Source organism: Fringilla coelebs (genome assembly GCF_963513975.1).
Source record: "Fringilla coelebs genome assembly, chromosome: 6".
In the NCBI taxonomy this organism is placed as follows: domain Eukaryota; kingdom Metazoa; phylum Chordata; class Aves; order Passeriformes; family Fringillidae; genus Fringilla; species Fringilla coelebs.
The window spans coordinates 43,875,541-43,891,550 of record NC_140034.1 but is presented as its reverse complement, the minus strand read 5'-3'; the positions used below and the strand labels follow the sequence as shown (position 1 = coordinate 43,891,550).

Below are 16,010 nucleotides of genomic sequence, written 5' to 3'. Positions count from 1 at the left end.
TGGTAAAGTTATATGCATAGCATCATATCCATGAGAATGTTCAGTGAAAATAACAGCTGAAACAAGCTCTCCAGAAGAGAGTGTGCAGACTAAAACAGAAGAAAAAGAAGCCAACACCATGATACAGCTGCAAAAGAATGCAAATATATTCTGGGACTTATTAGTGGTAAAGTCGTTTTTAGAACAGAGAAAGTAATTATCCCACTGTACTTAGGCCAAGCAAGTCCAGAGGTGAAACTCTGTGTTCAGTTCAAGGCATTGCATTAGTCACAGGAAAAAAATGGAGAAGAGCACACAGAACATTTTGGGAAGGTAACCTTTGAAGCATCTTTTGAAGAACTCATCATTTGCAGGGAAAGCTGAAGGGAGATATAAGAAAAGCATGCTACGAAAAGAATGCCTATCAGTTTTACACCATGGAGTACTAATAATTAACTGATTAAAAGAGGTAATTTGCTGCAAATTAAATGTGCGGGTCTTGTTAAACAAGGAATGATTGTTTCAAACAAAGAAAATAAAAATACAGGACATAGCTCCTGGGAGAGGACCCCCATGTCTAATGGCAGCAGAGCTATAATGGTAGTAGAAAGTAGGCTGCTGGGAAGGTTGTGAAACCTGCTTTGCTAAAAATGTGCTAAAACTCATCCTGCTTCTGAGATTGTAGGTGTGTCATGCTAAACTTTTTCTTTTGCCATTGGAGTAAATCAGTGAAACAGCTCCTCTTCACCTATGCCCACCAAAGTGCTTGCAGGTGACAACAGTGATGGGGTATTTAATCTGAGCTGGGCTGTGCATAGCTGAGTGATGAAAATGTGTTTGATTTGCACTGAAGGACTTTGTACACCAAACAAACGTTCATGGAAGCTGGGGAAAGAATGTGACAGCTTATAGGAAGTAGAAGAGATTGTGTCTCTGCAGTTCTGTGGAGTGGCAGAACCCCATGAGATACATTCACACGCTCTCTTACCCTCCCTCATCTGTCCCTGCAGACTGGCTGATCATTGTGGCTGCTCTCGTGGTGCTCGCATTGATCCTGGCAGTGTGCATTGCTGTCAACAGTCGCAGAAGGTAAGGCCACCCCTTCACATTTCCAAAACACACTGCCTCACTTCTCTCCTCCCAAAGCTTTCTCAAAGAGGAGCAGAGTAGCAAACCACAGGAAAGAGCATCCTCTGCAAAGCTCTGTGGCTTGTGGTGCGGGGACCCAGGTCACCATGTCCTGCACGGGTCACACATCAGCCTTCACACTCACCTGGGACCACTCACATGAAGTCAGCAGCTCCATGAACCATCTGGTCTTGGAAATGGAAGTTAACTGGATATAGAAACTGTACAATTTTCTGTATACAGAAAATTGATGACCCTCTGTCTATTAGTTATTGATGGGAAAATCGTGTTCACAGAGAGTGGAAATTGTGATATGAACATAGACAGTAACAACCACAGGATGAGCCAGGAATAATCCTCCACCATTAAAGAATTGTCTGTGTGCACTGTGAGGGTCTGTCTTCCCAATTATCTTCAACAGCTTTTTGCTACTTGAATGCTAAAATTGAGCTTTTTAACAGAGTAACTATTTGCTACTTGAACGTTGGGTTTTAACTCCTTTTTCATCAGAATGATCATATCATATCTGGAGATTTTTGTGCAGGAAGCAGTGAGCACATTTTTTCCTAGTCTCTTGGTTGCAGAACACTCTGAGCTGCTCTTTTAAGAGGCTGTGGAGCTCCACAGCTCCTTGCTGGTGTCTTTTGGCATTTTATGGCTGCAAAGCAGGAAATCATTCCCAAGGGTATGTGAAACATTAGCAGAGTGAACTGAGCTACTTCAGATAAAATAACCCTCATCTATGAGTCAGTAGGCATGAAAAAAATGCTATTTCAGAAACATCTCAGTAAAATTGAACAGCCAAATCAGTCCCTCAGGAATAAATATGCTTTATTTAACAAGAAAGGACTTAAAAGTCCAACTTCAGAGACACATTGTCCCTCTTAGGCATGCTGGGCTCTGCATATTCACTGTACACAAGGCTGTTTGTGGACAAGTAGGATGTGTAGCCAGGGAGCCATCCAAACAGTAAATCTGACAGCTGTGTAAGTAGTGATGTTTTACTGCACTGAATGAAACCCAGGCCATGGTAACCAGTGTGCAGCAGCTTTGGACTGGTGACTCTTTAGAGATTGTGTGTGTGTGTGTGTGTGGTTTGATTCAGAGCTACATATAAAGTTTATTGGGCAGCCCTGCAGCAAGTGTACCTTTCAAAGCACAGTACCTATTTCCTGCCTGAACATCCCCAGGAGCTCTGCTGCAGACAGCAGCTAGAATAGTTCTCCATATTTCCTTACTGCTGGTTGGCTTCTAAGCTTGGCATGCTAATACAAAGGAAAAAACAGTTGCCTTGTTCAATGAGGTGAGAGCTTGATCCAGATTTTCTGCTTGCTTAAGAATTTGTGAATTTTCAAAGCCGTGGTCCCAAGCCTGGATTTGGAATGTGTCCTCATAGTGGGGATATTTACAAAGTTCATAAATGTGGATAAATTCAAATGGCAGAAAAAAACTTCTAGCCTTCAGTAATGAATGTTATTGCTACATGAAGTAACAGTAAGTATAAATTAGATAAGTGAGCTCCTGATAATTTTTATGCATATAATGGTGGATGCTTTCAAAAATAAAATATGCAACATGGAGAAACTGTACGCTTTGTATGATATAAGTCAGCATTAAACACAAGTTTAATTTCCAATCACCTTTTCCTAAATACTGACCTTCAGTTTTTTATTATTTTTGTTATACTCTATTTATAATACTTTATTTTTATTTCTTTCTAGATGTGGGCAGAAGAAAAAGCTAGTGATTAACAATGGCAAAGGGGCAGTGGAGGACAGGAAGACAAGTGAATTAAATGGAGATATCAGTAAATCACAAGAAATGGTGCACTTGGTTCATAAAGAACAGTCAAATGACCGAACACAAGCATGTGATGAATTCCTGACTGTTAATGAAACACAAAATCATCACGAGTTTGACATGAAGACTGGAGTGTAATGGCACCACACTGCCAAGCAGATCAGGGCTGGGAAAACCAAAATCATGTGGAACTTGAACAGGAATTCACAGATGCACTGTGCTACTGATGTCTTTTGAACATAAGCATAAGTTCTATTTCTTTTTAATCACTTTGCAATGATGTCTGAGTTTAAAATTTGACATTTCTGAAGTACACCCCCAAGACTTGTGCCATGTTTCAGTTCCCAGTCCCTTCACAGAGGACTCTCACTGTGTCCCGGGTGTTAGGAGGCATACAAGTTTACATCATTATTCCCCAGATGGAAGGTCTTCACTGTGTGAACATAAAGAAGTATCCAGCCACTCCATCTTACAGATATTTAAAGTATTAAACATGTCATGGTAGAGAAATAAGTGAGGAAAAATGTCAAGAGTAAAAAAATCAAGTTTAAACCCAAAAGGCATCTTCTCCAATGTCTGCAACAGCAGAATCCTTCAGAAATGCCTTCCAGCCAGGCATAGCTGTGGGTACATTCAAAATCTGCCAGTATAAACAAAAAGTGACGTTTTATAATTATGTGTGGCTTGGTCTGCAACGAAGGAAACCCAGAAGGACAAAATTTATTTATCTCTATTTTTAAATATCTATGGACATACAGCAAGTCTTCTCAGGAGGGGTAATAAAGGCATGAAAATATGAGCTGAAATATAATAAACTTCTATTCTTTATTATCCTAGCAACCTGTACAATTATCCTTTGGTTTTTGAGGTGTTCATTGCTCTTCTCCCCACCTCATTCATTGGTCCCAGTTTGTGCATGTTTTTAATGAGTCTGTTAGTTAAGATAACTAATAAAAGGAAATGACCCCAGCTCTATCATATATGCACAAATCAAGCAGTTGAGATCACTAGGCAAGCTGACAGTATTTTATTCCTGAAAATAGGTCTCCATATTGTGCTCCATTTTACCAAAGAGATGCTGAGCCTATTGAATTTTTTCCCCTATAACTATTATATTATCCAAGATTACTGATATTTTGAAAGCTGTTTTTCTATGATCTCGCTCATTTCCTCTGAATTCTGTTTAATCTACATTTTTTCCATCAGATTTTAAAAACACCAAAAAGAAACTTTTCTTGCTTTTTGGTACCAGAAGTTCAATTTCTACAGAAAAGATCAAAGCAATGGAAAGGAAACTCTTCCCAGCCATGTAATATAGTAGAGTAGCTGAGCTGCATTGTTACATGCTTTTGTTGTGTCCTTTTGTGTCTGTTATGTAAAGTATTTGTATTAAGCTATGATGCTGTGCATTATATTGATTTGAATTGTCAGGAAAACAATTATTTACTACCAGTGGTCTGTGCCATTTTTATGAAAGCTTATTGGAATGGAGGGAGAATTGTAACTTTAATTGGACTCCCCCCAGGAAATGCAGGGAGAAATGTTGGTCTGTGCTGGCTGTGGGATGGGGATGGTCTGTAGCAGGGCTGTTCAGGAGTTCTGTTCAGTGACCATAGCCCTGTCTTTGAAACTGTTCTGCTGAAGCATGCTATATTTTGTTCTCCATCTGAAGCAGTTTGGAGGATGAATATTCAGCTGGCTAAATATTGGCTTTAGCTAGCACTGATCTTACTGGAACATAAAGCACAAGACTGTTGATTCTATTTCTGAGTCACAGCCCTCCAGCAGTTTCCCATGTGCTTCATGGAAATGCTCAAGTGCCCTGGTATCTGCTGGCAGATCTGCTCAGGGCAATTTACACCTGGGCAAAAAGTCCCGAGGCAAGGTGATGTTTTAAAATACACACAGGATGTTTTCTGACTTTATGCAGGTCAGATACTTCATCTGTGAACAGTGCATTGATTTTTGTTTAATGTTTCTGAGCACACTTTTCTATTTGTCATGAGAAATCAGAAAGATCTGCTGAAGGCTGTGTTTAAACTGGTGTTAGGTACTCATTCCACGAAGTATGGAGATCCAGAGTAAGAACTAAAAATCTTTAAATCCTAACTGAATATAGGTCTCAGTGAGAAGGATGTATTTCACTGTCTTGGAGGCTAAAATTCTCTTTAAAAAAAACCAAAAACATCTGTGGCACGTTATTAATCTCCCTGTTCAGATACTGAATGAAGAAATCCGCAAACTTCTTCGTAATTTATCTTATAGTCAGTAGATATAAAAGCACAGGCAACACTGGTTGGGTTCTTTGTATATTTTTAAATGAGAGATGCTCAAGAGGCAATGCCATTATTTTATATATGCTGATTCTTTTTAGATTATGTCCTGTGACTTATGTGTAATTGTTTCATTATAGTTTTGAAACTAGATGGCCATTTCATATGTATAATACAGTACATATTTTTATTAATCTTGCTTTTATCATGAGGGGTTGTTTGTTGTGTGTATCTATTTTTATATAGAGCACTTGATATATTTGCATATTTATTTAACAGATTAATCAGAATTAAAGAAAATGCCATCTCTAAATTGTAACTAGAAATAGTATTGCTAAAAACACATCGGACTTTAAAGTAAGCTTTCAAAATAAACCTGCTTCCACACTGAGGATGAAATGTAAGTCCAGCTGTTAGTGGGAGAGAAGCCTTCAGCTGGATAGTCATGTTGAATGCTGTGATTTTTTCTGCTTGCAAATTCCAAGCCAGGCTGAGGTGAATGCTGTGTGAGCCTCTGGGAGATGGAGGAGCTCAGCTCTACGCCAGAAGCAGACAACAGCTACAACAACTTGCTTCCATTTAAGATCAACCCAGAAAGATTTTGATGACTGTTCCTGGCTCACTGAACCAAGATTTGAAAAGTGTAGCACCCAGCAAGACCCAGCCCTTCCTTATGGGTGCTGACAGACAAATCAGCTGTGACTGACAAATCTCACTGTGTCTGGGTCTGTCCTTGCTTGGTGCCTGAGAAGAATGAGGATCTCTCCTAAAAATGCTAAGGAGCCTGTGACCAGCTTCTGTTATTCCTTTGTCTTGAAAAGTTACAAATAAATGTGATCCAGACCAGTGGAAATACTGTCTAGAACAGCAAGCATATTTAAGAGAGTCTCTGTATGTTTTATGGGAATGTAATATTTTCATGAAGCAATGCAGGCTGATTGTTTCATCTGGATTGCCTTGAAGTTCTGAAAAGGAATATTTGATTAAAGCAGAGAAAGGATGTGCAGCTGTCATGTCTACCTTTGTGGATGTGAAACTCCTTCCACAATACCAGTTCCAAAATTGTACTTTTGCAGTTTTTCGTATGATAGGGATGTTTTTTGTGCGTCCCTTGTCAACAACAACAGCCTCTGTACTAATTAGTTTGAAGCATTTTGCCTGGAATATTTTTAGGAGACAATTGCCAAGTGCCTCTTTAGCACATATCATTCTGGTTAGGGCTGGTGCTAATTATTCTTTCTGTAGATGAAGAAAATAAATCCTCTGACAACTGTGTTCTGCCTCCACATGCAGAGACACCAGGGTATTTTATAAGTCAGCAGTTAATGGGTTTATTTTAAGCTATATTAGGCCATTAGACAATAATTATTTCTTAAGCTTTATTAAACAGTTCAAGGGTCTAATGCCTCTGAGTCTCTGCAAGAGCTCTGATTAGTGAAATACCAGCCCTTTTGGTAACCACAGGCTCTGACTACTTCTTCTCTGTGGAGGGGAAAAGGACAAAAGGTAGCAGGGAAAGGGCTTTTCTTTGGGGTGTGGTTCCAGCTGTGTGGGAGTGGATGACAAAATTCCTGTTCCTTAAGGGTGGAAAAAATTGTGCAAAGGTGTTTTGGGCATGAATCTGGGGGGTTCAGGACGAAGGGAGAGCACAATTTCTGGGAAAGGATGTAAAGGGAGAGTGAAATTTCTGTGCTACAGCTGGGAAAGTACCTTCAACACCCCCAGCACTGTGCCACTCAAATATTTCACAACTCTGAGTAGGAAAAAAGAGCCTTTTCCTGTGAACCTCCCCACCTCCAAGTCATCCTCTACACCTACCACCTCATTTGCAAACTGATTTTGAATTTTCCCCTGGTAGCTTATTTCTCACTGTTGCTATGCCCTGCTGCATGTGGCATCCCCCATGCTGGGGACAAGCAGCTGTGGCAACGAGGAGAGGCAGATTTAGGCAAGATGAGTAACAGTGTTCTGTACAGCACAGAGAGCAGTTTTTGTCTTCTCTGTCTCACCCCTTTGGAGTAAGGTTAGTAAAGGCAAGGTTTCAAAAACATTCCTGAGAGGGACTGATTTGATGTTTATTTGTGCCTTAACACATATTACACATGTGGTGAAAAATTACTGCAGGGACACTGCAGGTGCTAAAGCCCTGGCACATGCCAGGTGTCAAGGATGCCTGGGAAAAAATGCCTGGGAAATGGAGCTGTGGGAGCAGCTCTGGCAGACAAAAGCAGTGACTCTCTCCATCTCCCTTTTCCTCTCTCTGGTCTCTTTTCTAACATACTCTGGTCAGAACCATATCCTTTCTCTATCAATAAATGGTTCTGGGGTATTTGCTGCTTGAGCATCATTTTCATCCAAGGAATCTATCACAAGGAATCCTCCCTGACTCCTCTTTCAGTGGGATGGGACAATTCTGCTCCTTGCTTATCTTCCTGTTTTGAAAGGGCAAGACTGAGACAGATCCTCACATTGGTCAAGTGAGCTGCTGCAGAGGGGTTTTTAAAAGTGAAAACTCTAGAAGAGAATCCACCATCAAAGCAGCTCTCCTGACCTCAGGACAGTTGATTATTGTTAAAGTGCAGGTAAAGCACGGGCAGTGAAAGCTTTACCTATGCTTTAAACACAGACTTTCAATTTTGTGTGGATGGTTCCAGCAACCAATGGAAAGGTTTTGTCTGAGTGACGCCTTCATGGAGTCTCAGACTTTTTTATTTAAAATTTTTTTTATTAAAAGGAATTTATTTATTCCTACTCTACAGGAAAAAGTGTCTTGGATGAAAAAGTGGGGGAATGAGACCCACCTTTATACGTTCTCTGCCACAAAAAGGTGTGCACTGAACACTGATGTGAATTTCTCTAGTTTTTCTTTAAAAGAAAATTTTAAAAATTATGAAGTTTTGGATCAAAAAAAGTCCACAAAAACCGTCAAAAAAGAAGATTACTTTCTTTCTCAGAAACTGACATTGTTTCAGTTAGTTTTAATATTCCAGATAGAAGATGCAGCTGTACAAATTTCCTTTTTTATTTTTGTTATGTTTTGGGGGTTTTTATTGGTTTGGGTTTTGTTTGTTTGTTTGTTTGTTTGTTTGTTTGTTTTGGGTTTTCTGTTGGTTGGTTGGTTGGTTGGTTGGTTGGTTGGTTGGGGGTTTTTTTGTGGTTTTTTTGTGGGTTTTGGGTTGGGTTTTTTTTTTGGTGGGGGAAGATTCTCCGTGTCTAATAGTATAGCTTTCCCTTTGTAATAAAATGAAATTCTTAGAAGTAATTTATGGTCCCACTGGAAAAAAAGATATGCAAATTTACATCAAAACAGGATTGTTTAAGTCAAGATGTGATAAATTTAAGTCCATTTACCAGAAAAGCTTCCAGCATTTTTTTTTTTTAATTAAAGAAAAGGCTCAGTCAAGCACCCACTTAGAATTTAGGTCAGCAGCATCTTTCTGCTGGTGCTGAAGCTGAGGCCCAGCTGAGATGAGGGGTACCTAGGCTGGCAGGGGTAAATCAGCACATGGCTCATGGGCAGTGGAGACTCTCTACATCCAGAAACTTTTAGGTTTGCTGAGTTTGTCCTGAAGTCCTTGTGACTCTCAGAACAACCCAGAGGAGGATGCAAAAGGCATTTTCCACTTGTCTGAAGGCTCTAAATTTTGTACCTGGAGTCTGAAAGCCTTGCCTTGGGCCGTTGTGGTAGGATGGAGTCTGATTTAACACCCATACTGCCAGTCTCATGTGGAAGTGTATAAATTGTTTGGTAATGTTTGTTACCAAATGGCATTGGTACAGCTGAGTTTTAGCTTTAAATTTACTTGTGTGCATCATCTAGCTTCTGGCAGGACAGAAGGCTTTTCTTTCCTGGATAAATCTAAAAAAAGACCCCTTAGATAATTTTCAGTGACCACATTTTCCCTTGCATGAATTGAGATTCCACACTTCCATTTTTTCTTATAAGAAACAGTAATAAACTGTTCTGCCCCATAATGTGGTTAAAGTCTGAGTCTATATTTATATTATTTATATTTATGTTTATATTTATACTTAGATTTAGATTTAGATTTTATCAAAGTACTTTTTTTAAAAGCAAGCATCCTGTTCAGGGCTGCTGCTGCAGATTGCTAGCAGCTCCTTACCAGAGCTAGCTTAGGGAGAGAGTTTATGGGAGAGAGTGCAGCTGAGTTTATCTAAGGTGGGTCCCTGACAGCTGAGCCCCATACATGAGACACAGTGATCTCAGCTGACAACTGCACACCAAGGGAGAGAAGAATGCTCTTGCACATGCTGTGGACTACAGCCACCAGCGATATAATCCTCAAATTTTTGGCTCCTTTTACTCTTTGGATCCACTTTGTTCAAGCATTGCCTGTGCATCTGTAACCTAGTGTGCAAGTACATGGAGTTTGTCTTCCTGTAAAATTGTTTCACAAACACCTCCTCAGTTCAGCAGGTTTTGTTTTCCAGCAGTAGGTCTTCAGATTCACTAGCTTTATAGTTCTTGGGTATTTCCCTGCAGTTCTTTGGTGGTTTATTTTCTAGTTAATCTTTCTTTCATTAATCAAGTGAGAGTCTGAAATGAACTCAAGGTAGGGATGTTTGTTTGTTCAGCCAGTGATTTAAAAACAAACTTACCCTTTGTTCAGAAGGCTGACTTCCCCCCTCCACCCATGAAGAGGACAGGTATCAAACCTGCCCATTGTTTACTGGCCAGTCAAAAATGGGAGAAGCCTTGTTCAGAAACAAAGCTGAAATGATCCAGTCAATTTAGATAACACCAGTAACCTGAGTGAAACACTGAAATGATTCTTGAGTGCATTTCCTGGCTTGGTCCCTTCTTGTCCCTTCACTGCCCTGGGAGTCAGCTGCCTTTTCTCCCTCGCACATCTGCTCAGCAGCATTTCTCGAGTGGTGTCCAGGGACCACGGGAGAGGGAGGGATCCATGCAGCCTCTTCAGGCACCCCACTGAAAGAACTCGCCAAATGGGAGATTGATCTGTTTTACAAGTGACCACATGGAAAGCCAACACTTTTAGTTCAGTCAGAAATGAGAATGAAGAGCACAGCACCGTGTGAAACAGACCCTGTGTTCCTTTTCTAAGTGCTCATCCCTGTACTTCAGGAGCCCTACCAAGAGTGTGAGGCCTTGCTCCTCCAGACCTTGTTCCTGTAGTTTTGAAGGGCAGCAGTCAGTTTTGTCACTTATCTGTGCACACAGACACATCTTGTTTATCACCACAGAATGTGCCTGCCCCAACCACCACGACCACAAGCCCTTATCTCGCAGGCAATCTGTTTTCCTGCCTGCCTCCACTGCAGGCTGCACAGTGAGAGCAGGCAATCACCTGCACACCCTGGGAAGCTGCCTCAGCTTTGGGAGCCTGCACAGGGCTCTGCACAGCTTTGGAAGCAAAATGGCTCCAAGCCCTGCTGGGGTATGTGTACATTATTGCAGTGCAGGTGCTTGCTGCAAATAACCCAGCCCAACCGGGTGTAATTTTTAATGCTGTTTTCCTCCTAAAGCGCTGTACGTTGGGGCCACCTGTTTCTTTCATAGCCTTGTCCTGTTCACCTGTACTATCTAATACAAAGGAGAAGATTGTTTCCTATCTAACAACTCCGAAGTATTATCTCAGTTGTTCTTTCATGCCTTAGAGGAGATTCAGAAATATCTCTTAGTACGGGTCTATGATTCATAACTCACTGGTTTTTATATCCCCTTTTAGCAGATTCTTTCCTGTAGATAGGAACACATTCCAGACACAAACACACTCCTGAAATAATCTTGGACCTGGAGAAACAGGGTACAAGGAGCTTGCAAGAGCTTAGAGAATCAGCCTTTGGGGTGTGTATTTTCAGAAAGGTCAGCTTCATATAATTGCAGTACTGGCTCCTGCATGGGTTGGTTATTTTAAGTAATTTGGCAGAAACATTGCTTTGAAAAAAGCAACGTACACAGGTTGGTGTCGAGCCTTTAATTTTAAACTTTTCTTCTGATGTGTAACAGAAGAGCAGACAGATTCCTTTTATGGAAGGAATTTGGATGTACAGAGTGCACATGAACTATGTGAGGGATGGGCATCCTGGAAAAACTCAAGAGAGGAATTTTACATTAGCAGAATGCATTTATTAACAACACTTGATGAGGCCAGATCAGGACACTTTTGCTCTGGTATCAAAGTGGCAGCAGATAGATTTACTTTTTCAGTAACTCAGATTTACTTTTTGCCCAAAGATCCTCCCAGCACCACATCAGGACTTGGTTCGTTACTGACTCAGAGGGCAGACTGCCAGCTGAGGCACTGCCAAAGCCACTTCCTGCCATGCCTGAATTTCTTTGGAAGCTTCTCAAGTGGATGATTAAGAAGAAAAAAGCCCAGGGTTGTGCAGACTGTTGGTGCTCGCAGCCGAGGTTTCGGCGGTGCCTTTATCACACACCGGTAGCCGCGCGATTTCCGTAGCGCCTGCTATTCCGAGCATGCAGCAGCCTTGGAGCTTTCTCTCCATACTTGGCAACTGCCACTCCACAGGGCCACGGTTCACTCCGTGAGATCTCTCAATTTATGTGTTAAATACTGTTGATTTCTTTATAAAGAACTCCAGAAGTTCCGCTACAGGCTTTGTTTATTATTTTTTTTAGAAAGGCTATGAATAAAAGATTTATTTTTTAGCAGCCAGGGGAGGGAAGTAGGTTTCTAAAGCAACTGCAGCCATTGATTTGCGTCCTCCTACTCTTCTAACGTCTTTTCACTTCTTTTCTTGCCAAGAACTGAAGTTAGTGAATCCTGGCCTTTGTGGAAAATGAGCTCATTTGCAGCCAGCATCCTGAAATATTTGGAGGATAAAGTGAGGGGTGAGATTTTTAACTCTTTGGCAAAGTCAGGTCCATCTTCTACCCTGCATGTAGTTCTCAGAACAGGCAGCCTCTCTCATCAGACTGCTTTATCCAAACTCCTAAAGCATTCCCATATTGAGCCCAGGCTGAAATGAAAAGTCGCAGATGTAAGCTGTGAAAATTATGAATCAACATTTATTGATGATATGTACATAAGAGGTACAACACTTAGTGAAATATTATATTCATGACTATTTCCAGTATAGAAAGAATGTCTAGTTTGTTTTATACATGAAAGTTACAGGAATCAGTTCACTCTGTAAGAATGCATTAAAAGCAAATGACTAACAATCCTTGTAAAGAGGAAAGGATCTGAACTACAAAAATAGAGTCAGTCTACAGGGCATTCCAACTACAATATACAAGAACAGAGCCCAGGGTTGGGAGAAATTTTACCATCTGCATTTATTAATTTCTAAACAAACTGTGCTATAGATACTGTACAGTATGTAATTTCAAAATCTCAGAACTTTCTGAGAGTAAAGACCAACTTTATCCCTCTTCTTTTTAATCCTTTTTACAATAGAACATCGCAAAACATTCCAGTTCATGCCTGGTCACCTTAAAGAAGGGGCAAGGGATGATGAGCAGGCAGCACAGAATACTCCAGTGTGCAATTCATAATGGGACTCACCAAGCAGGATAGTTTCTGTGCTTTGGGGCCTAATTTTTATTTCTTTCTGCCTAGAGGGGATGATTCTATTAATAAGACTCAGGTCCAGAGAATCTAGGAATGAATCAGCTTCTTGATGCTGCAGGGCTCTACTTTCTCATAGATCTGAACTGTAGCTTTGATATCAGAAGATTTTTGCCACTGATTGTATGGTTGATGTGTCTGTTTTTATGATCAGACATACTTTTGTAAATGAAAGAAACAGAGCCCCATTGCCCATGAGTGTGTTCATCTTTCTGAGACTGTTCCTGCTAGGGGGGTGAAGCAGAGGTTCCTCCTCAGGCACTCTGGAGAGAAGGGGCAGCCCCTTGCTGCCTGCAGGCTTGCCCAGGCACAGCCGTGGGACTGCACTGCTTTCCTGGCATCTGTGCTCAAGGAGTGACTGGAAGTGCCTCAGAGGGATCCTGTGATGCTGTGAGGTGACTAAGGGCTGAATGATGCACAGAGCCAAGAGCAGCCCAGGCACCCAGCAGGAATGCTGTTAGATGGACTTTCCCCGATTCACTGTGCCAATTTAAACGGTGACTTACTAAGCTTCTGGTGATAAAGAGTCCAAACATTTGAAGCAAACCAGAAGAAAATAGAACAGAAACTTATCATTCCAGGTGAACATTAATTCTTTATGTCATCACAAGTGTATTCACCAGGCAGCAAATCTATGCTGGGATCACTTTCACTCACTGCCAGGGAACTACACACATGCAGCTTCTAATACACACCATACTGGTTAGATATTGAAAACTAAAATTAACATATTTACAATGAGCTGGCTGCATACACGATCCTGAATGTTACTTAAACTGGGTACTCCATAAGAGACAGATAAAGTAGTTACTAAGCTGTGGAATCTAATCAGTTGAATGGTCAAAAAGAAACAAACCCAGATACAAATGAAAAACAGAAAGTCGAACAAAATTTTAAAACACAGTCTAATTTTCTACTATGGCTCAACACACAGAAACCAATTAAATTAATTTAAAGCACAGCTACACATACTGTATACACCATTTCACTGAAATTACATGTTGATAGCTACATTATCTACACTAAGTGCAGAGAGGCACTGGACATCATGCTTCAACAAAATGTCAAAACTGGTATCAATAAGGTTTTACACCTATTAGTAACTCGGCACTATTCTACCTGCAATTCCTATTAAGTTAATACCTGTTACATCTGATTTAAAATACGATATAGATCAAAATACAAGGGTATATCAACACACTTCCTACATATATATCTACTAGAAACGTAGGCTCCAAAACCTCAGCAGAATAACATGGCCCCACAATTTCTGAATAGCTGAAGAGATACCCAGTATCAGTCACACTGGGACAGCAGTCCTTCCTATTCAATATTTTTTTTGTTTTGAATTACAGTCAAAGAGCTAGTAGGCCATAGAAGATTTTTTTGTTTGTTTGTTACATAGTTGTTATGAATATTTAAATTATTTTATTTTTATTCCTCCAGTTCTTTATTAATTGAGTTGAAATTATTATAGCCATGACCTTAATGCCAACAGGTATTTGCCTAATGGGAAGAAATTACCAAAATGAGAAGTAACTGTCATTTGGGTTGAAAAATATAGTGGTTATTCTCTTAAAAATACTTAAGAACACAGGAGGTATTTCTATGGATGCTACCCAGTTACATTGGTCCCATGGTGGTTCTGTTGGTCCTTTTCCAAGAAGGCAAAATTAGGTGGCAAAATCCTGAACTTTTTCCACAGGCTGAACTCACACACACTGTATTGTAGCAAGATGGATGGGGCCTGACAACATATTTTTTTGCCTACCCAGATCTATTTTCTATAAACTGCACTCTGAGCCAGTCAGTTATACATCAACAGGTCCTAAGGAAGAACTGCAGGATTTGGCAAAGGTAACATCAGGAAAAATTATAAAAGTGAGGGACGATTGCCCAAGACAGTCAATCTAGAAGATTGCTCAGATTATTATAGTATTGTTCCATGATGAACTGCAGCATTTAAGGACATCTTGAAATTCCTATATGTGTCTTGCATTTTGTGCTTTGTCTATAATTCATCACCAAACATAACACAAAAATATTTCATTGATCCTAAATGTCATAAGAAAACTGTTTTTGTTCTAAGGTATAGATCACCTTTAAAGGATTATTTCCCTGCCTAATATGATCCCATACAAAACATTCTAAGAAAATATTTGTGTGTCTGTAAATTACAGATACTAGGTAATTTAATTCAATCTACACTGTAGTTTCCAGAGAACAAGTATAAACCCCTAAAACCTGTATTATTCTTAAGTAAATCAGTGTTGAGCACACAATATTTAACACTATACATACATATTCAGCTTTTTCTGATGCATTCTACAAGCAAGAGCTCATACTGGATCATAGGAAATCGGATATATTTAAGAAAGGAGCAGGATATATTGGATGGAAGTGTATGCAGTTGTCTTTAAGTAGGAAGAACAACCTGTAGTACACAAGAACTCACAAGTCCATACAAAATGCCAACATGGAACTGCTATAATCTACAATACTGACTGCACAATCAATATGCAAGCACAGTTTGCTTACAGTCTTTGAAAAACTGTAGAAAATATTAATGGGATAGAATGATACAAAAATTCCAGCAGACTACACTATTTATGTACAAAGCAATGTACAGGTACGAGACAATCCAGGTTGTGTGATGCTGCCTGTGACAGCTTCCCTTTGTGCAATGGTGTGTGCCACAGAGCATCACTAAAAACAGCTGCAGGACTCCTGAATGGTGAGTACAAGACTAGAAGGACTGGATGCTCTAGCATTGATCATCAGCTCTGCAGCAGGATGGAGTTAGAAGTGAAAGGAGATCAAAGGTTGGGTTAAGGGAGAAACCTCACAAGCCTTCTTGTCTCCCCAAATCTTGCACTAGGCTGTTGGTTATTTCCATCCTGGACTAGTAGAGACCTACTCAGTGGCTCAGTCATGTGCTCTAGGCTTTTCCAATGTTTGTAACCTGGCTTTTTTGCAGGACTCCTAGTTGCAACTGCATAACCACTTTATCTGTTAGGTTTGTATCAGCCGTGAGTGGGGAGTCACTGGGTTTCCCCTAAACAGGAGGAGATGTCTCTGGGATGGGGCACCTGTGAGGGACAGTTCCTTGGAACCTTGTGCCAGGGAGGCCACTCAGAGAGAAGTAAAAGAATTACCAGGACCTGGACATCAGCAGCGTTTGACTCATTCATAGCAGCAGATTTCCACCGAACATAAAGTGTGACCAGGAGGAAAAACGGAGGGAGGCACCCAC

At 40.5% G+C, this 16,010-nt stretch overlaps 1 protein-coding gene across 1 annotated transcript in view; it reads left to right on the top strand.

Annotated features, from left to right (window-relative positions):
* Positions 1–6,118, top strand: part of CD44 (CD44 molecule (IN blood group)) — a 49,162-nt gene extending 43,044 nt beyond the window's left edge. Inside the window, exons 18-19 of the mRNA XM_084207273.1 lie at positions 990–1,068; positions 2,829–6,118. Of these exons, the coding sequence (XP_084063399.1) occupies positions 990–1,068; positions 2,829–3,045 (296 nt within the window). The 3' untranslated portion in view covers positions 3,046–6,118. The remainder of the gene's footprint in view (positions 1–989; positions 1,069–2,828) is intronic.
* Positions 6,119–16,010: the final 9,892 nt, after the last annotated feature.